General features: G+C 35.6%; 1 protein-coding gene across 2 annotated transcripts; it reads right to left on the bottom strand.

Moving 5' to 3' along the window:
* Positions 1–2,919: 2,919 nt before the first annotated feature.
* On the bottom strand, positions 2,920–21,595 carry LOC137404323 (RE1-silencing transcription factor B-like). 2 transcript variants are annotated; one of them, XM_068090517.1, is made up of 4 exons: positions 21,526–21,595; positions 17,381–17,434; positions 12,680–12,745; positions 2,920–4,192 (listed from the first exon to the last, which is right to left on the bottom strand). In XM_068090517.1, the coding sequence occupies exons 2-4, from the start codon at positions 17,391–17,393 to the stop codon at positions 3,360–3,362; spliced, it is 912 nt and encodes a 303-aa protein (XP_067946618.1). In that variant the 5' UTR covers positions 17,394–17,434; positions 21,526–21,595; the 3' UTR covers positions 2,920–3,359. The 2 variants fall into 2 exon arrangements, with proteins under 2 accessions (XP_067946618.1, XP_067946617.1); XM_068090516.1 differs by having other exon boundaries at positions 21,448–21,573.
* Positions 21,596–23,149: the final 1,554 nt, after the last annotated feature.

Genomic DNA, 23,149 nt, shown 5'->3' with positions numbered 1-23,149 from the left:
TTATTTTTATTACAGAGATAATAGCTTTGTTATAGGTGATAGCTTGCTTTGTAAGCAAATGGGTTCCTCAAATAGATGATAGCTCGCTGTGGGTTGTCACTTTCATCACAGAGATAGTAGGTTGCAATTGTCTTGTAAATTGAACCTATGCATGCTGTACTGCTTTCATTCAATAGATGGTAGCTTGCTATGGGGAGCTCAGAGTATATCTTCCTCACCATTCTTGCTGAGACTGTTTATTATTTCAGGGAAGTTTCCCATATCAATCCCATTCTGCTGTTTTGACGTTGTATTGCAATATTTGTCAGCATGTGAATGTTGATGGTCACACGATACTCTGTTCATGTATTAAAACATGTATTGTTGTTTTTTCCTTCAGGTTATGTATGTAAAATAAAAAATTTTAATACATGCATGCTGTGGTAAGTTATGTTTTAAGTTATGGAAAACAGCATCATTTAGGGGCATTCATGCACAAATTTTCCCGGGGGAGTACCCCCGGACCTCCCTCTACCGAGAGGTCGCAGCGCCCCTCTCGAACTGACACCGGTTGTGGCGAGCAGGGCCAATGGCCCTAGACACCACCGTCCTAGCATGACAGAGAGTATCCCCAAGAAAGTCTCTCCACTTCAGACCCTGGATATAGGATATATATATATATAATCCATTTGCCTTATTTGAAAATTTCTATGTAAAAATTAACAATTGTAATGATTACATAGACAATAATAATACTAAATATTATTGTTTATATAATCGTTATGATTGTTATTCTTTACATTTATAATAAAACTAATTGTTATTATACTTTTTCCGGTAATTCTGAATTAATTTTATGAATCAAAACAGAGTGCTGACTTGTCTAAGTGCTTGGTAAACAAAAATCGCACATTTTGATTTTTCTACTCATTTTTTCTATACTCAGCTTTGTGTCAAAACGGACATTAGCTGAAGACTTAATCCGCAAGATAAACTGCTTGCAGAACGAAGACGAACTGTAGGATATTGATGACATTGATGAGGATGAAAACTACGAAATACCTCAAAATCAGGTGAGAGTTCATTGCAAATCTCAAGCGGTATTATCAAGAAACGCAGGGTGTCAGCATTCCATTTCCTGAATGAAAGTCTGTTATTCTGCAGTTGTAAACCCCTGCAGTAATAATTTTACGAAAAGATGCCATATCTTCTATTGAACAATGCTTGCAGCTCACTTTAGTAACAACATATGTAGATTAGCCTTTTCGAAGATGACATACCTTAAGTAAACTTTGCCACAGCTTCAACATCAAGCCGCAGCCCAAAATGGCGAAAAAAAACATTTTACACCACTGGATTCAGATTTTTTTGATGCTACACCCCCGCAAGTGTGAAAATCAACACACCATATGAATGCTTTCGACAGCTCACTCCAGACAGTGTGTTAGACAATATTGTGAGTAATGCCCATCTTCATAGCACACAAAACTCTGGAAAGCCAGTCAACATCAGTAACAAAGAACTTGAACAGGTAATTAGGATGTACATTCATATGAGGCTAGTGACGATGAATTATGTGAGGCAATATTGGGAAACGGTTTATCCTCCTGTGACAGGTGTCATGAGCAGAAATTGGTTTGAGAAAATTCTAGCCACCTTGCATTTTGTTAACAACCTTACAGTGATTGAGGATGACAAGAAAAATAAACAGTGGAAGTTACGACCTTTCCCTGACCAAATAAGAGAATGTTGCCTAAAACTTACACCTACAGAATGTGCCTGCATCAATTAGACAATGTGCCAGTTCCGTGGCGAAGCAAGCCGAATTCGGCAATATATTTAAAAAGTAAACCACATCCATGTGGCTTCAAAATCTGGGCATAAACAGATCCCAGCGTAATTCTATATGACTTCGATGCCTACCGAGTTGGCACTGGAGTTAGAACAGAGCATGGTCGAAGCGCTGATGTTGTTTTAAGGCTGATATCTTCACTTCCTGTCAATGCTGACTACAAGGTTTCTGCAGATAATTTCTTTCCCAGCATCACGACTGAAGAAATCAAGGAAAGAGGTATGGTCAACACTGGAACAGTTCTGTCTAGCAATTTGTGCTACACTAACTTTGTAATTTCCATACATGTTGATGGTTTTTTGCAGACAGATCTTGCCTCAACACCAATAAAAATTAACAGTCCGCTAAAGAGAGGCCAACCTTCAAAGAGAGGGCAAGCTTCAGTATTGCTTCATCTGGGTAACCACAAAAAACAGACATCATGCTCCCTCAGACGGTGTACGAAAATATTGCTTTGCACATTGGCCAACCAATGTTGATAAGAGGCAGATGTAAACATTGTGAGACAAATTTTAAAAACACCATATGCACCAAATGGGATGTGAGATTGTGTTTCAATGAAAGCCAAAATTGCTTTATGGACTTTCATAAATAGTTCCCATCATTTATAAATAATATTTTATCAGTGCTTTTACATTTCCATATAACCATAAACATTTCAGTCCTGCATCAGTCATCTATTATCTCTGTTTACTGCTATCATTTTTGCACTTTGAGCAACAAGTTCGGGCATTTTATGCCCAATATATATACTGTTGTTACCTTATGCCCAATGTAGCGAATATGCAACATTATATATAAAGAATTCAGGTTGCTGAGATGGTGAATTTTAGATGTATGGGTTCCTTGCTTGGAATAAAGTCAAATGATGCAATAAAAAAATTTCCCACTGTAAACTATTCATGTGGGTTTCAGAGATTTCACCTTATTAGAAAAACCAATACACTCTTGTTTATTGGTTCAGGGCAATAGTGCCCAAATTTAAAGGTTGTTTGTTGGTGCAAACGTTGCCTTTCATCAACTAATGCTACTTAGCACCTTTCCAAGAATATTGTTGTTTTAATATGAAGTCCATACAATATTTTTAAACATTCTTTATTCTTAATAAATAGACTGGTTCACTCGACCAATCTAAATTGACGATATGCAGTACAAATCGCTAAACCAGCATAAAACTAGCCAAATAATCATTAGACTAAAGCGATACATTGAACTACTATAACTATCTATCAATACAAATGACACACAAATAATACAAAGAGTATACAGTGTGTCTTGTTTCAGAATTTTCTGAAATAAGATAGAGCACCTATGATACCTTTCAGACAGTGTATGTATATTAAAAACACCATCAAATATCTCCTGTGCAAGAGCTAATGACCGAAATATGTATAAATATGCTTAACAAAAATCAAGCATGTACATTGATATCAAAACCACGCTATACAATTAATGTTCTCAGGAAGAAAATTTAAAAAGAAAAAATCAAAGACATACAAATCATTGGTAAAAGCTCAAGTATGTTAAGTTACTCAGATTTGACCTTAATCATTCCGCTATAAAGGGCAACACCTGAGTCTTCAACCTCAGATTTCACGTTCCAAGCTTTCAAATGCTTTTTTTTCATATGAACCTCGAGCGTCTCTTTGTATTTGCAAGAAAAATCGCAAGAGCTGCAAGTGACCTGTCCTTGGATACTGTCACATCCACTAATGTTTTTGAACTGATGCTTGCGTAACAAGCGTATATTCGAATGCTTCTTAGAGAGATGAGCTAAATAGGTCGGTAAACGTCCGCGGTATCGACAATCTTTAATAAGGCAGGTGTAATTCTGACCATCGAGCATAGTGGAATGAATAGTCATGTGATGATAGATAGTCTCTGCGTGTACGACTTCTCCACACAACGGACAACCATGATCTCTCTGGCCTGGATGAACTCTCGCCATGTGGTTACGGAGGTGACATCTAAACTTTCCCTTATAATTACATAAATTACACTGGTGAAACTGACTACCTCTATGCTTTTTGTACAAATGCTCATGTAGGTGCATTTTGGATTTTCCTTTAAAATCACAGTAATTGCAATTAAACTTGATTCGAGACTTTTTGTCATTTTCTTGCTTTACGACAATTACGGCAGACATTGGAGCGGCGGCAACAGAGATGGATGAACTAGAGGCAAGACTAGATGATAATGCAGGATTGTCCTTATCAGAAGGGAAAAGAGGGACTGATTGGTCTTTTACTGCGATAGGAGGCTGCTTTGTACAATTATCTGGTTCATCCTTGATAGCAGGCGCTATCCACGGCAGCAGGTCAACTAGGAAGGCATGTCGACGAGTATATTCAGCGATGACTTCTACAAATAGATGAGCAACAGTAAAGAAATCGGATGAAAGCTAATAAGTCAAAAACAAAAGATAGAAAGTGAAAACAGCTAAATCTACAAATATCATGGTTTCTAACCACACTATTTATAATGAGACCCTGAGGTCGCCACTATAAAGTCAAATGATAGTTTACACCGAAGGCGGAAGACAAGTCATACTACGAAACACAAGAACTGCCGTCAGCCTTTCCGCTCTTAATTTACCGAGCGCGCTGCTTCAGAATCTTTTTGTTCATTGACATATATCAAAATCCGTTTTTAAAATTTTGGGTTTGGTCTACTTTTGATGGTTTTATAATCAAAAAAGTTGAAACCAAAACGTATTTCCCTATCAATGTTGAAATTGCTTAACCTTTCAGGCAAAGACAAAAAGCGATGATGAACGCATGCGAGTTCAGTAGATCTCCAGGGCTAACAGTCATCAATTCACAACATATATCTTCATCAGGTTTCAACCAAAAGACCTGGTTAAGGGATGTGTGTAACAAGAATTTCTACAACTATTTACAAAAACAGCTAGTTCAGATTGGATTAAAAGACTTGAACCACAACCAATAAGATTTGCCACCCTTGATCTGCCTTTGATGGAGGGACCGTTCAAATTTTGATAACTACGAATCGCAATTGTCGGGAATGCAATACTTCATACATGTTTACATATACAGTAGATGCTTCTACAACGTAAATAATCCGCTCCGACACCGTTCACATTATGGCGATTTCATGTTATATGTACAGCGTAAAAGACATGTAATTAGCCTAATCCGTTCTAAGATCTTCCTACAATCCCCTTCTGCCTTCAAAATAATAAAAAAACTAAACTGAACTTATTAATTTAATGGCTGTGTAATATTTTTGGCATTATTAGTTTGTATCGACAACTATACTCTTCTTATCACTTCTACTTGGTTTGGGGTTCAGGACTTTAAATCAAATTTCTCACTTTTTTTCCGAAAAAATGGTAAATTTTTTTGTCTAATAGACTGAAAAAACTTTCGGTCTAGTCTGCAACAAAAAATATCCGATAGGACTGAAAATAATAAAAATATACATAGGCCTACACGTATACTAAATACCGCTATACTTCGTTTTCTGTCCCAAGTGCAGCATGAACAAAAATGATACATTTAACTCATTCATACTCGACTAATTTCCAGGCGATTAGCCCCAAATACTGCTCAATTTTCAGAAAGTTGCCGTAATTCAAATTACTACTACAGCAGACAAATTTGAGGTGATTTACTCATTCAAGGTTCACAAAAACCAGCCACGTCTCCTCTTTCAAATAATATTATATATTCATAAACAATTCGTATCCCTTTCATGTAGATCTGTGTCCTAAAGAAGGTAGTTTAAGAAAATTTCCGATATTGAAAAAATTGTTATTTGCTGAAATAAAGTTTAACTTGCACCTTAGAAATTGCAAAATATACAAAGTTTGACTAAAACTACTCATGTATTACATGTATACATTACACAGTTATGAATATTATTTATACATACACAGTTAGTCATGAACACGAATGTCACGAAACTCTAATTTCAAACTTTTCAAATTTCGAATCATCCTTAAAACCAATATAATAATATAGCTAATATAACTCAGATAAACGGTCATAAGCATGTTTCAAATAATAAAAATATATTTAATAACACTGTTCTTGACTTTTCAGACTTCATAGACAGCTCTAAGAATCAATATGATCCTATCGAAAGTGAATGATAACTTCAGGTTGACTCCGGCTGACTGCCTACAAAGTGCATTCTTATCCGAGCATAACAATTCAAATTGGCACAACTAAAAATTAATGAAAACTTTAAAACATTAAAAATAATGTTTTAATTTGATTTTTGCAGTTTTCACTATCTTACCACTTCTGAGTCTGCATATTTATTTCTGGAGTTGAAAAATAATTGATCGCGAATGATAAAATTCTAAGTTGCAACCATGACTTCCAGTTTAAGCCATTGTCACACGATGGCCGAACCGACTTAGGTTTGGTTCAGATGTTGTTTCGGTTCGGCTAAGCCACATGTCACACTGCATCCGAAGTCACTTGGCTTCCTAGATACCATACGCATAGAGACAGGACACTGTTTCATTAGTAGTTTTTATGTATTTGAGTTAAATATTACTGCTGGAAACAAAAAACTTTGAGGAACAATTATAAATTATAATTACGCAGCAGATTTATCAGAAGATTGTTCAGCTGCTCAAAACAAATCACTTGATACAAAGATTTTGCCAACCTTTCCCATCAACAAAATAATATTTTTTGTTAACAGATGAATGTTCTTCTATGCTGAGTACATAACAAACAAAAACAGTCTTTATCATAGTACTGTGGTCTTACATGAATAAATTAGTCAACAATTCTTCATCAGGATATTACTTCTACATATCTACTTCTATTCTACACGAAAGAAAACCACACCCATTCTCTTACATTTATGCAAGCAACACAATCAAACGCTTCATTGTGCCTGAGTAAAGCCCGTCAAAATCCTTTTACAATATATCATCATACGGAAATGGATGACGTCTATCAATTATTTTACTTATTTACCAACAAATTCCATATAATTTTGTGCTCTCATTTAATTTGAAATGAAGGACCAAATATTGCAAATGCCGCCATCTTTTTTGATGAAGTCTGGGTGAGCCTTGTCGTAAATTGCTTCATGTTGTTTAATTAACGAAATAAAAGGATCATCCCATTTCTTTTTTAACTTTGCTCACACACGTAACGAAAAATGTGACGTGTGCTCGCTAGAATTTTAACTAGCCATTAATTAAAGAGCAGGGGTTCAGCCACGAAATTTCGAGCAGGACCGAAATGATTCGTTTCGGCCAGAAATGTCTTCGGCCGAACAGTTTACAACTGACACCGACGTCGTTTAGTTCGTTTCGGCTCTCGCGTGACCGCCCCTTTAGGTAGACCTCGATATCCGGATCTAGTTTTTTAGTTATAACTTGCCAGAGATATCAATGAGGCATGTTTGAAGATTTTTCTGATTGGCCAGAAAATTTTCTTCTTAACTCATTCGCACCGAGGCGCGAGTTAACTCGCATATTTATAACGTTGCTAGGCACCCGACGCGAGTTAACTCGCGTCTGAAATTTACCAACTCGTTGCATTGTTATTTTTAAATTATAAAACAAAATTTTTGATTAGTTACAAAGAAAAATTTCTGGCCAATCAGACAAACTTTAAAATATGCCTCTATGACGTCTCTGGCAAAAGTTATTACCAAATTAGTGCATTCATCTCAATTCTACAAAACCGGAAATCATCTTGCCGATTTGAAATTTTATCGTTCGTGATAATTTTTTTTCAACTCCAGAAGTAAACATGCAGACTCAGAAGTGGTAAGACATTAAAAGACTGCATAAATCAAATTAAAACATTATTTTTCATGTTTCAAAGTTTTTATTAACTTTTAATTTTGCCAATTTGAATCGTTATGCTCGAATAAAAATGTACTCTTCACGCTGCCAGCCACAGTCAGACTAACGTTATCTTTCAGTTTCGATAGGATCATATTGATTCTTAGAGCTGTTTATGAAGCCTAAAAAGTCAAGAACAGAGTTATTGAACATATTTTAATTATTTGAAACATTTTCATTACGTTTTATTTGAGTTATATTGGCATAAAGATTTGCTATGGTTTTGTTTGAAGGATGATGTTCGTGAGGAAAAGTTTGAGTTGGAGTTTCATGATTTTCATGTTCATGACTAACTGCAAATGTATAAATAATATTCATAAATATGTATTGTCTGTAATAAATGAGTAATTTTAGTCAAAATTTGTACATTTTGTAATTTTTATGGTGCAAGTCTAACTTTGTTTCAGCAAATGACAATTTTTTCAAAATTGGAAATTTTCCAAAACTACCTTGTTTGAGGCACGGATCTACATAGAAGGGATACAAGGTGTCTATATGAATGTAATATATTTTGAAAGAAAAGAATTGGTTGGTTCTTTTGCAATTTGATTGAATAAATTATCTCAAGTCTGTCTCCTGTAGTAGTAAGTTGAACTACGGCAATTTTCTGAAAGTTTAGCGGTATCTGGGGCTAATCGCCTAAAAATTAACTGGATGTGAATGAGTTGAAGCACATCAATTACATAAGTACTGTTTCAGCTTATTCAGGTTCTTCCATATCTTGGCTTTCAAATGAGCCATTATTTGACATGATGTGAAGGACATTTTTCCCAGAGGATTTCCCCAGAGCTCTACCCCAAAATGTTCAATGGTATAGGCTCGAAAGTTGTGACGTCAGAATTTTCATAATTGGTGTTGTGTGCTCTTACCGCTTATTTTATTGCTTACCGCTTACTCTACAGGATGAAAATACTTGATAGTTGTAAAAATTCGTGATTTCGCGAACAGTCAATTCCGCGAATTATTAATTCTGTGAATGATTAGTTCTATTTTTAATCACAAGGGAGAATAACTACTGCATCAAATTAAAAACTAGCCGCTAGGCATAAATACTAAACGTAGTTGAGTTCCAAAACATTTTTAAAATCATTGCCTGGGCTTTGAGCTAACACCATTGCCAATGCATCACATTTCTTTACAAAATTATTCAAGGTTGTTACAAGATATGCATAATGGCATCATTTCAAAATAGCCGCTAGGCAGAAGTACTAAACGTAGCCGAGTTCTAAAACTTCTTTAAAATCATCGCCGGGGGTTCGAGTTTTATTGCCATTGCATCAAACTTTATCAAATTATTCAAGGTTTTCACAAATTACTCGGCATGGCTTCGTCATCGCAAAAATCTCTCCTAGTCTTTTTACATTGAAATCAACTCCATCAACCTCTAATGCCGAAGTTGAGAATGATCACGATTCTGATCTGGACATTATGGTATGTACATGTATTTGATTTGCAGTGCAGATACGTTTTTCCATAATTAACTGCATTAGTTAATTCTTTTGTTTAAAAACTGATCGATTTCATTAAATACCGCAGCTATTGTTTTTGTACTTCCTTAAAACTCACTAATATTTTTTTCTTTTTTGTGTGTTTACTGCAGATTGAGAATAAATCAATGTACTCCGATTACGAAAACTAGAGACAATTAGTAATATTTATCAAGGCAGGAATATTGGCAGAGAAGCAACCAGTCAACCTAGACCCCTTCACCGACAACAACTCCTTGATATCGCTGCAGCAAACATGATTAAATTATGTTTTATTTCATGTATAGATATATTAAAATTTATTACAAACTTGAGTGTACAAATAAAATATTTCAAATACAAATAAAATTTTACAAACGATGAATGGAGTAAATATAAACAATTAAGTCTATATGGCGGTTGTCTAGAGCAATAAAATTAAACTGGTACTCTTAATAAGTGAATACTAGCGTGTAATGGTGCTCTCTGACTAGTTATTTTGGTAATAGCAGCTCTATATCGCTGTCACTGTCTTGGGTAGATGTTAAAGGCGATTCTCTCGCTACTACATGGCTGGTAAGGAAGTTATCATCAGAACTCTCCTCGTGGCTTCCTATTGCAAAGTTCTGCCAGTTGGCCAAAGATTTGTGCTGGTAAAGGCATTTTTGTTCCTTTTTTTAAAACAGATATATTCTCCTCGTAAGTAGCTGTGGTCACTTCTACCTCAATTTCCAGACCTCCCTGAATGATTGGTGATCTTCTAAGAATGACATATACCACCCTTGCAGTATTGTGCTTGTGTGTATGATGAAAAATCTCTCTCTCACACTAAAACAATTAATGAAGCGGTAGGGATGGAAAAAATAAATATTGCATTTTACCGAAGAACCAAAATAAAATTCAACTAACTTAGTAAATGGTTTTGAAAAAACTCATTACTTACCACAAATTGTTGGTTCATCAAAGGCCTCCAAATCTATGAATATTCGTAAAAAACCTCTGAACGCAGCAAAAAATTTATAGCTTAGCTGTCCCGCCTTAGCACGATCCACCCGTAGTTGTAAGCTAAATAGAAAACGAAACACGCAATGCGCGCATGCGTAGGTTTAATTCTATTGGTAGACGTAATAAAGTTAACTCTTCATAGAGAGTAGCAGTTTTCAGCTGCGAATAAATTAATCCGCGAATATGCATGAAATGGCAATTTTCGCGAAATATAACTCCGCGAATAAATTCCTTCTGTACGGTATATGATAAAAAAATTATACGATTCATGTGCTTTAACTAATCAAAGCTCGGCTTTTATAATTTAAAAATAACGATAAAAGGAGTGTGTAAAGTTGGCGAGATAACAGGTGAGATAACTCACGTTGGGTGTCTAGCAGCGTTATAAATATGCGAGTGAACTCGTGTCGGGTGCGAATGAGTTAAGGCTCTCGTAGTTCAAATCAAATTTAAGAGCTTGTACTGACTGGACACTTCAACCTATATGAAATTGTTTATTTAACCCTTTGAACCCTAACAGCCGGGTTTTCCGGCCTTGCGTTGGCTGTGTCAGAATACCTAACCGCCAATTTTCCGGCCTCCACATGGCCTTGTTTACAAAAGCTGTTTCTAAGTAACAGCGTAAACAATCAAATTAATTTTTGCACAGGATGTTAGACCAGACCAGAAATTTCACTTCCATTTCTAACAGTTTTCAAATATCTTTACCTACTTCCTTCGTTTTAATAACAAAATTTATTAGAGCGATATCGCGAAAAAATCGATGCGACTCGTTTGTTGGTCGCCAATGGTCGGTCATAAATGATTTCGATGCAAATAAAGAATTTCAAGACACTAATTGTAATTTTCCAGTTGATTTTAAGTCATGAAATGATTATGAACAAGTGCTAAATGGATATGCTGCTACTGTTAATATTTTTACGAGTTTTGTAAAATCGTACAAACCGTTATAGTTTTAACCCGAATAATGGTGAAGTAGTGTTCTTTCCGTTTGATGACATTTGCTGTGCGTTGCCCAACATTTTTACTGGTGTTTTACCAAATATCATTGTATTATGAGCACGTTTAGATATATTTAATACAAGTTTAAAAATTTCGGTAATGCCACTAGATTAAAAAGTTAGCTTTAGTTCTTTGCCTTTTTTAAAGGGCCAAAGGGGTGAGTTTGAGACGATCTTGGAACGGATCAGACAATTTATATATATTTTACAGTTGGTATAATATGAAATCCTCTATAACGTAAATGTTTGCAGAACAGATTGTTTACACTGTATGAGCGTCCACTGTCCATCAAACTACTAGGATTTGGTGAGGTACAAACTGTATTTCAATACACACTTACAACTAGTTAACAAACCAATCAAGACCATGCCACGTCATGAATGTCACAAGGCTGATTAAACAAATTGAATGGTATTCAATGCTAGAATGAATGATAGCGCATCTGAATTTATCTGCAAACTCGTTTAATCTTTCTGAAGTGTACTTCAGCCTAGAGTGCTCTTTGGTACAAGCAGCTCTCGACTATGCAAAAGTAAAAACTAATTAGCGTCAATAGGTTCTTGAACTTGTATTTTCGATTTGTTCCTAAATATGGCACAAACCTGGAGTGACAAGTGGTAGGTACATGATGACCAACGCTGAGTTTTAGACATATTAGAGATGAGACACCCCTGAACAGCATTTGCCATATAGAATTTGATTCAGTCAGGCAGCGGAAACACCTGAACTCGACTAAATATTACGGCCAGAGATTAAATTCATACTCAATTTCTTCATGTTGCACAACCATCCTTTCACCTTTTGCAAGGGTGCGGGGTAGCAATTAACCGAAAAGTGAAAATCTGCAAAAAAGAACTTATTTTTGTTACTTTTTCATTAATCGTAGATATTATCTCTTTTTCTTATGTTCATCACAGGATTTAGAGCCTTGGGTAATTAGGCGGCATGATGAAGGGCGTCAGAAGAGCACAGCTCTTTTACACTTCACAACGGGTAAATGGGGTTAACTGGTACTTAACAATTAACTGGCAATTAACAGGTAAATGGAAAACAGCAACGGCTGCTGGCGCAATGACGGTCATAAATTTAATTCACTATCTCTTTTATTTTCTTTAATTTTTGATGCAAAATTTGGGACTGCAAAGTAGCGAGGATTCGCTGTATATCCATGAAAAACACATGTTATATACGTTATATTCTAGTGATGATAATGTGTTCAATGACTGAGATTGAGTAGATGGATTAACATTAGCCAATGAAATTTCCCATTACTTCTTGACCATCATTACAGCCACTTCGTACGATCACTAACAAGACTTGTCAAACTGGGATTATGTGACAACTAAGAAACTCGATTGAATCTGTCGGGATACACTCTTGGTAAATACCATTTCAGTGAGTAGAGCGACTAGCCCTTTTCGATACACTCAAAGCAATGACAGAAAAATCAACAAGAAACGATAAATAAGCTGTAGCTAGGGGCAGAATCAGCCGGAGACGCTTCCTCTAACTGAAAAACTGTCACTGCCTACCGACCTTGCAGGTGAGTAGACATATCAACAGCATGTTCCAGTCTGTACTTCAGACTCCGACTCTTAGCACCTGGAACCAGCAGATGATTTGTCACATGCTTCCATGACAGTCTTCAGGCTTAAACATTTTCTTAGCTGTTCAGCAAAATTACAGTATGTATGGAGGGAATGAGAGATGATCAGGGAGGTTGATCATGCCTTACATTGGTAATATTGATCTTACGACATTTCAAGGCATAAAGCGCAAGACAAAAATTCAAGGAATAACAATGTCAAAGCAGTAACATAATATTTCAATGCAAGTACAGTGAAACCTCGGTGCTCGAACGCTTCTGCTTTCGACCAACTCGGTTTTCAACCAAAATACTGGGGTTTTCTAAGTCTTGGATCTCGAACATAAATTTGGTTCTCGAACAAACCGAAGCATGCGGAATGGAATTAAACATTTGGAGCAGCTCCGGAAACAGCATGGAAACATTCGTTGAAAAGGGAGAAGCAAGTTACATTTCAAAAACTCTTTGAAAAAGAAAATAACCACCTGGGACGATGTCTCCTCTACTGAAGAGATGTGAAAGGGAGACAGCTCCTCCAGTCGAATTACCTTACGACACATATGTATTCGCGTTTTCTAACTTTCGCATTTTCGCGGAGTCACCCTCTCACAAAAATTTCATGAGCTAAACTAAACTATCATAACGAACGAGCGAAAACACGACGTTAAATGGCTTTATTCATTGATATCCACAATAAAATCGTCATAATAGAAATGCAGGTAATTGTCGTGTGGTTGGTATCAATGGGAAATTTCTGGTAAACTCATTATAGCTAATACACGGACTGAGCAGCATGGCAAAGCAAATTAAGATGATGATATCAGTTTAGTCCCCGAATTTGTAACTGATGAAGGTGAAAGTCTGGTAGGTGAAGTCATAAAATTGAATAATAATTATTGTAGTGATGAACTTTATTACCAACCAAAAACAATATCAACCCTCACCAGGTCCAACCACGTTATACAGTTTTGGTTGTGAAGTTGGTTGTTATCTATTTTCTTCTTCTTGGGACTTGCGTGTGAAAGACATGTGAAATTCACGGCAGGAGGGACCTAGATCAGTGTCGTATAGTTTCACGGAGTCCCGCGACAAAAACCGGAAACAAAAACGCTTGATTCCAAACAAACCCGATTGACATACTGATCTCCAATGGAATATTCTTACCTCGCTCTCAACATCTCACTTTTTTGCATGTACTTTATTAAAAAAATCATTTGTAGTTTCTTGTAGGGAATTTTGTCTTTTTTCAAATGGTGTATAATACAACAATCAATTTCAGAGCGACTGCCAATGGGAGTAATTTTTGTTGGTTAGTGTTGCGGCCTCTCCATTATAACTTATATATAAAACAACAGTGGGCGCGGCTTGTTTGTTTGGAGCCGTGCAAGCTCAAATATACGCTTCCGTTAGTCGCGAAACTCTGTAAAGTTATACAGCTCTGTACTGTCAAAGTCATATAGCTCTACAAAGTCTCGCGACCAAAAACGGAAACAAAAACCCATGTTTCCAAACAAACCCGATCGACATACTGATCTCTAATGGAATATTCATACCTGGCTCTCAAACTGCTCTTTTCTGCAGTTACTTTACGTTTAAAAAAAAACGATATTAGTAGCTTTTTGTAGGAAATTTTGTCTTTTTTCAAATGGTGTATGATACAACAATCAATTTTAAAGTGACTGCTAATGGGAGTAGTTTTTGTTGATTAATGTTGCGGCCTCTCCGTTATAAGTTTATAAAAATAGTAGGCGCGGCCTGTTTGTTTGGAATCCAGCGAGCTCCCGTATACGCTTCTGCTGGTCGCGGGACTCTGTGAAGCTATACGACCCTGACCTAGACGTCATTGATAGTCCAATAAACACTTGGCAGCAAGTGATCAAATTGAATTATCAATCTCACCCACACATTTCGACCTGCGGTTTACAAATACGAACTAGTCCAAAATTGAAATTTTTTCTTATTAGCGAACTGGACCTGAGGAGTGTAATCTTGTGTTTTCCACTGCATTTATTTTCACATCATTATATTTTCGCACTCATCAGAGCCGCGAAATTAAGTTGCAGCAAAAGTTTACTCTGTGTGCTACTCACGAAACTAAATACTAGCGAAATAAAAGTGTCCTAGGGTACCCTAAATTGTTTTGGAGGAGGATTCTCCTTCAAAGATGTGAAGCAAACCTGCCATTGCTGTTTCTATTTTCTTATTCACACAATATTTGATGTAACTGATCTGCTACATTTTTTGCTGCTTCATTATCAAATTTTGCCACTTTTGGTATTGTATCTTAACCTTTAATGTCTTCGATGTTTCAAGAGCAAAACATACCAAATGTTTACTATTTTTTCACCATCATAAGTAAAAAATCTTTTATTAAAATCAAACACAATCTATATCTACCTGTTTTTATTTATAGTATGCAGTATACAGTAGTTTATACTTACATCCAATAACTCTAATGGGAAAAATTGTCTCGGATCTCGAGAAACTCAGTTTTCGAACAACCTTCTGGAACGGATTATGTTCGAGAACCGAGGTTCCACTGTATAGCAAGATGATTATTTTCAATGGTGAAAATAATAAAAGTACAATCATGCTTCAACGAAAACATTCTAGTGCACATAACTAGAATGAGAAATTGGGCTGAAATATATGGTTGCAGGTCCAATTTCTGCCATGAGAAACTGGAGTACAGTGGACCCTCGCTATACAATTTTAATTCACTTTGGTGTTTATATCGCGAGGCAAAATTTCACATAGAGAGATGTATAGCAACCCATAGTAAATATCTCATGCAAACACCCCCGTTAAAAACAATCAAAATTTTCAGCGCTGGTGAATTAAAATTAGATGATTTAAATCATCCTAAGAAAATCGTGTCTGATAATTTTTTTTCATGTCAAAAAATGGGACTTATAGAGGGTCTACTGGGAATATGAACTGCATAACTTGGTCAAAATTAAAATAAAAACTACTTTTAGTAAATTTATTGAAGTGATGCAAAGTTGCTTTGTTGCTAATGTTTTCATATGGCACACTTCAACAAAATAATATTATGTTAGCGGTTATGCAAACAAGCAGGTAATTCATGTTTTCAAAAAAATCTGTTTTAAATTTAAAAAAATCCATTTTTTTTGATTAAAAAAATCATGATTTTTCTAACCTGAAAGTTTTATATATGCACAGCACATATTAAAAATTAGTAACAAAACGATATGTTAACCTTAGTAGCTAATGCTACCTACCGTAACTCTAGTGGTTATGATCTGCAAGAAAATGTAACGTTGCAATGTAATATGTGCAGTACAAACCATAGGGAGTTTTCACTTTCGAGGCAGACGTATAAAATAAACATTGAATTAAACTTAAACGAATTTAGCTTACTATTAAACACATACTTGAAGATAAGTTTTAATATGCACTTTTAATTATTGTACTGAACATCAACTTGTTTGTCACTAAAATATTATCATTTATCTGTTTCTGGTTTCGTTTTCACAATAACTAATAACGCCGAACTGCGCGAGATCGAGCATCGCATCTCTTTTACCCATTGTTAGGGATTTCGCCAAATACCATATCAGCATATTTCTTATTCCGACGTAATTAGCACACTGACTGCCGAATTTGAATTTCTAGATAAATGTTTGATTTCGTATGGCGAAAAATAACTCGTATCAAGAGGGCAAAAATTCAGTGTGTTCTACATCACAAGGCAAACAAATATAGAACAGCGTCATCGTAACTCGTGGGTGCACTGTAATTGAATATTTCTCGCAACCACAATTGCCAGTCAATAGATAGCCAATACATTTTCGAACAAAGGTTTGTGTAAGATTGTGAATCGGTTAAGGATGGGATCGTGGTATCGCCGTATGTCTAGAAAATTACAAATGTGAGTGTTTAGCAAGCACTGTGAGATGAGAGCAGCCATTCTTTATCAAGGATCGCAATGGTTTTTAAAATCTGTTACTGGTTTGATTGACTAAAACCTTTTGTATTCGACGAAGTACGATAGCCTATGACAAGTAACGAAAAGTGATCTCAGTCCCAAGTCTCACTTTTTCAATTTGAAGCTCTAACATACAGTTAGACATGAATTAAAAAACTTAATTATAGGCTTGTGAGAGGTGATCCATACTTCTATGAACTGAGTAAACAAGGCTCGCACACCAAAAGATAGCCAAAATGGTCACAAACTCATTTTTACTACTACCTTCCAATGAACACCGCAGAGTGCAACTACTCAAGTTGGAGCTGGGTGTTAGCCCAAGGTCCAACATGTTAGCGTTTATTCCAAACACTTTTGCATCCTCTGCGTATCATTAGCCAATTCCTTTGACGTTGAACTTTTGAAAGTTACTAAAGGCAGATGGATATGTGCAAATACATTTTGTAGCTAATATAAATAAGTGAGTGTATTCAAAATAGCCTTTTTATAAGAAAAATCACAACCGGTGTCTGAATTAGTGAAGATAGAAGATGCATATGAACCAACATGAAGAAAACATTGCGGCAACTAAAAATCAGCTATGTAACTGCCTTTTACCCTTCAATAGAGAACAGGAAAGCAGACCTTGAGGAAAAAAAGCACACATACATATTATTTGTTGCTTAGGAGAACTCGCGATGGAAAGAAAGGAAAGAAAACTTACCACTCTCATCCATAGCTCCATAACTTGAAGGAGTCAACTCATTACAGGATGTGACTACAAGCAATAACAAACAGACAATGTTAACACTCTCTAACTGTCTAACACAATTCTAACCTAGATTTGATGCTTGTGATTAGGTTACAATTACACATTAGCGGATCCACATGTAAATCCACATGTAAAGCTTCATATCCATAGAGTAACCAGACTGACATTTCTGAGAAGCACAAATATGTAGATTTGGTTCAGTTGCATTGAAGAGAATTCAAGATAAACACAATAACTTTTTATTTGATACATGCATGTACTAATGTACTAATACAACAAATTGTTTCCTCCAAAATGGGTGGTAATGGCTGCTCAAGCTTAGTTCTTCTATCAGAGACCTGGGAGTTTGAGGACTCGTCTCAAGATCAATGTTTATATGTCTAAGCAATCAGAACGACAGGAAACAACGCTTTGCGCATCAATAGGCACATTAATAAATACAAACAGCCATTTGCTAGCTTAATACTGGGATTTCAACAGATAAATAATAAATGGAGATAAGTATAAGTTAGCTTGTTGAAACGCTCAGAATATATATACATATATAAAGTGGATGCTGCACAGTTCGTTACAGAGTGCTCAATGATAAATCAGAGCTAAATGTCTATACTAACATAATGTCTATACTAATAAACTAGCAATAATGTCTATACTAACATCTGTAAACTTTTCATCAAACTAGTCAAGAAGGAATTCACGACAAGGCACCCACTACATAAAATATTCAACAGCAACAATATCAAAATTAGCTACAGTTGTATAAACAATATAAAAGAGTTCATCAATGTTCACAACAAAACTATACTGACTACCAACACTGCAAATGAAGACCGAACATGCAACTGTAGAAAAAGAGAAGAGTGCCCGATGAATAGAGAATGCCCGAAAACATCATTAATATACCAGGCTATTGTGAAAACCAACACCGATTCACCAGACCGAACATACATTGGACTAACAGAGAACACTTTCAAGACACGTTTCACTAACCATAAAGCTTCTTTCAACCCCCCATCTAAGAGAAACTACTGAATTAAACAAATATATATGGTCACTAAAGGACAATAATACCAACTACTCAATATCATGGAAAACTCTACGACATGCTAAAGCATACAACACTATCTCCAACAAGTGTAACTTATGCTTATGGGAGAAATTCTTTATTATTTACAGACGATCACTAGGCACCCTTAATAAACATAACGGGCTATTATCATCATGCAGACATTCATCTAAGTTCTTGCTACGTAATTGTATCACTTAACTATTTGGCTTTTGGCTTCTGTACTCTCATCCAATTATCAGCTTATCTAACTCTGCATAACAGCATATTACTGGTGTATGAAATTCATTTTAGACATTTTATCTGAAGAGTGTGATACTTATTGTACCACATGAAACTATTAGTAATAAAATGTTCAACTTATAGAGTGAAGTTCCACTTATACATATTTTATATATATATACTAATATGCATCGATACACTAATGCATATATACTACATGTGTATATATACTACATGTGTATATATACTAAATGTGCATATATACTACGTGTGTAAAGACTATGTATATATATTTGGGCGATTAAATATCAGGGTTGGCATAGTATTTCACATGGCGGTTATTATCGCCGGTTTATACCAGTTTTTACCGCCCCGGGAAAGACTCATTTTTGTCCAAAAGTGGGAAAAACTAAAAAACCTCTTTTTTAACAAGTTGACTAATGCTTAAGCAAAGAATAACAATACACTTATACCATCAGCTGTCATAAAGCTTCTTTATGGCTCTTTAACAGTACACAGGCTAAAAAGCGCATAACCTTTATAATTGGTTTATCGACTGAATATTGAATGAAAAGACCAGATCACAAAACAACATTCGTTTATTTACATATATTAAATAGTAATATTGAATGAAAAGCAGAATTGATATGTGTGAAACATGACAGTAAGCATAATACAACAATTAGGAAATAATTGAAAAGCGAAAACACTTGAAGATAATGCCAAGTAGTCGAGACCGGTGAACTGAACAAACGGATTAGAGTATTGAGAATTGATTGTCTAAGAAAATTTAATCCTCGAATTCGGCCGAATCATACCCTGGAGAAATTGTTTTTAGGCTTTGGTATCAAGCTACCAGTTTGGATGCTTTCTCCACTCCAAGCCTGTTGCGCAGCTTGGTCTGCACTAAGGAAAAAGTGCTAAACAATACACGTCAAAACAGCTCTATTATTGGACAGTAAAAGACTCATCATTATTTAACGTTGACCCAAACCTTGGGTGTTGATTTTTTCTAATTTTTCCTACTTTTAAACACTATTTGATTTACATTGCTGTTGATTGATATAAATATGGAGACACACAACTAATTGTTTAGTCGAATTTTTCATTTTTATTAAATTTCATTGTTTAGCAAAATATTTGGATAACAAATTCTGGCATTATAATATTTCCCAGTTGTTCCCAGTTTTTACCAGTTGTTTCCAGTTTTTCCCGCTGCCCTGGAAAAACAGTTTTTCCCGTTGCCCTGGGAAAAACAGTTTTTCCCGGAAAAATGCCAGCCCTGGTAAATATAAGACATGATTACTGGTCCCAAGCATGTTTGTTAATGTGTCTGTGGATTAGCGATCTATTCTGATAAATTGGTACCCACGTGTAAGCTTCACAATAGCCAAGGTGTGGTTGCTGAGTAACCAAAACTTGACTTTCTTTAAACCAGTATACCTAAATTAGCATTGCAATGCTATACATTATTAACTAGCATTGGCTATGCATGCATTTAATATTTTGGGTGGTCAAAATACTTTTATTCTGGATAAAAATTGGTGCTGATAAAATGGCCGATCAAAATAGTGCAAATTGCATTGTATTGGAGACAGATTTATATGAAAAACTAACACATCATGTGCACATAGACAGCACAAGAAAAAGTCAATATTGCAATAACAGAACTGTCCATTAATCCTAGACTAGCTAAGTTCATATATTCAGCCTGTACCAGACATTGCCACTGCCAGAGATAAATTCATACGATGTGTGTTATTACGCATTCGTTTACACAATATCAATGTTTGTTCTAACACACATCAGTGTACATGCTAGGTCAGGTCCACTTTTGCTTAGGCCTACATTTTTACATTCATGATTGTTTCAAAAACCACAAAACTACCGAAATTATCTGAGACTAAGGGGTCAGAATTATGTTTCTGCAAAATACAAAACGGCTTAGCCTGTTTGCATTTGATTCAACAGATCAAAAAAGGTTTACAAATTACAGAAAAATTTAATCAAAGTTTAAATTATAAAAAATATAAACTGATCATTTTAATTGACCATAAGACTATATATATGTATAAGAAAATTTGGTAAAAATTATTCAACAGATGGTGTTTTGGATAAAGTGGACAACTTAGTTCATGTAGCTCATCCAAATCAGATCTCTAAAAATATTCATCAAGTACCACTTACAATGACCTGTGCGTACCAAGTTGCATCACACCATGTGTGATAAATGCGTTCAGGTGCACCTAGGATATATCGATTAAGTAACGAGAGGTGTACGAAAGCATTCTAAAACTTGGCACACGTAAAAACAGAAGACATAGACACAATACATAGATAAGCTGTATTTTGTTTAGCTATGTACGTCAACATTAATATTAAAAACAAATTACAGCAAGCTTTCGGCTGCCTTGAAGTATGCGTCAACAAGGCAGGCGTTCTTACACCGCATACTAGCTAATGAAGAAAATCACAGTGCACTGTCAATCTCACATGATGAACCAACAACTATGGTTTCGACTAAAGCAATAACTAGAGAAGAGCCACCAACAATATCCAACAAAAATTCTGTCGACTATAATATTTTCCCTTCAAGCAGCTTCAAGGAACTAAAGTCGAAGACGGCTAACTATCCGCACAGGCAACATGCTAATACCGCTAGTCTCTATTCAATATGCAATAGAGCACAATTGGCAAACGCTGGCTAATGACTTATGAATAAGAGGCACACCTTTACACGTGCTTTAGTGTGTTCGAAAGAAGTGAACAGTATTAAATTAGTATTAGTTTCAAACAGTTTTAGTTTTACCGTTGAATCGATAAAATAGCCGGAAATACTTCAAGGAATTGTTTAATTTCAGTCAGAGCTTTGGCGCCAACCCAGCGAACTAAACACGCGAATTTACTATGGCCGTTTATCGCTACTACCGTAAAACCTTTATTTCACCGTCATGGTGTTCATTTTTAACTCTTCAGTTAAGAATGGAGCTTTATTAGATATGACGCTTAAATAAAAGTATGTCGTCGTATTTTTCAAACCCTTTGTCAAAATGTTGAGAAGATAAACTTAGCCCTCTCACGAGTGAATCAAATGTTGCCCACATTGTGCCAGAACTGGCTTTTTACGTTCAATGGAACACAAGTTGATATGAGTTGAATAATTCATACCTATTCATTTAGCCATTACTTTTTCCAGCAGTGCCGGGTTGCTTGTCCAATAATTATTGAGATTCGGAGTTGCCGCTCCAAGATTATATTGTTGGCCTCGTGACAGACAACTCACACTTGACAAGACAGTATAATAGCAAATGCATTTCTTTCTCTTAGTCAGTCTATACCGAGATACTGAACAGACTACACCTCAGATAACATTATACCTTTACTTACTGTTAACAACAACCAGAAACATGTAATTCTATAGTATACTAATCTAATATTACCACTTACCCTAGTTATATAGAGGGAGTGGAGAGTGAGATAGCTAATGGTGAGCTAGGAGAAGATAGCTTCCAAAAAAGACAGACACATGGCCACATAAAACCACTACTATTGTAGAAAAGGACATTAACTATATGCAGTAGTGGTCCTCCAAGCCACACAGACACTCGCCACAAAAAGAGACATAGATTCGTCAAACTATATTCACGGCAAGGACAAAGGATATCGCTGGGTCGTGCTCTACACATAATACAAGAGGTACGACCATTAGTTGAATAGGAACTGAAAATTTGAGTTATATCAAAGTTTGGAGCGCCCATTCTTTGTAATTTGATTTCAAATTACCACAAATCTGCAAGTTTAGAAGTTTAATTTTAGTAATGATCTTTCAAACTTTACAACTATATATTCAAGAACAACTGGCATAAACAAACCAAAAGTATTATACATGCACAAACAAATATTACTTTTTTTTTAAAGAATATACATGTATTTGCATCGTTTGCTCGGCAGGTTGCGTTCTGATTGTTGCTTTCGTATGAAACTATTTCATCATCTGCAAGCTGTTCAATACCTTCCACAATGTCTGCTAACCTGAACTCTTTTTTTGGATTGCTGAACTAAACGATATTAGCGTCTAAACAATTTTTTAGCAGAGCAAAACTTTCATGCGTTAGAATGTGAAAAAAAAAACTTTTCGCAAAAGTAAAGATAAACTTTCAGTCCAATGTATCAAGACCGGGTAAAACAAAGAACTACGTGTACGTACTAATAGCCTGAACGAATAAATTGCTATTTGTGGCGTTGAGTCAATATTAGCACATTTTTGTGTACACTTTTCTACTGATCACTCGCTATTATAGATTCGCAAAGATTAAGAATGTCTATTACTGGCAATCAAATAGAAGTGGCATTCAAATGGAAATGGCGTTCATTAAAGGGTGGCGCTCTATTTTTCAAAATCTCTCCCATAGTGGCGCTCAAATAGAGGTAAC

Source organism: Watersipora subatra, chromosome 9 (genome assembly GCF_963576615.1).
Source record: "Watersipora subatra chromosome 9, tzWatSuba1.1, whole genome shotgun sequence".
Lineage (NCBI taxonomy): Eukaryota > Metazoa > Bryozoa > Gymnolaemata > Cheilostomatida > Watersiporidae > Watersipora > Watersipora subatra.
This window is presented reverse-complemented; position numbering and strand designations above follow the sequence as displayed.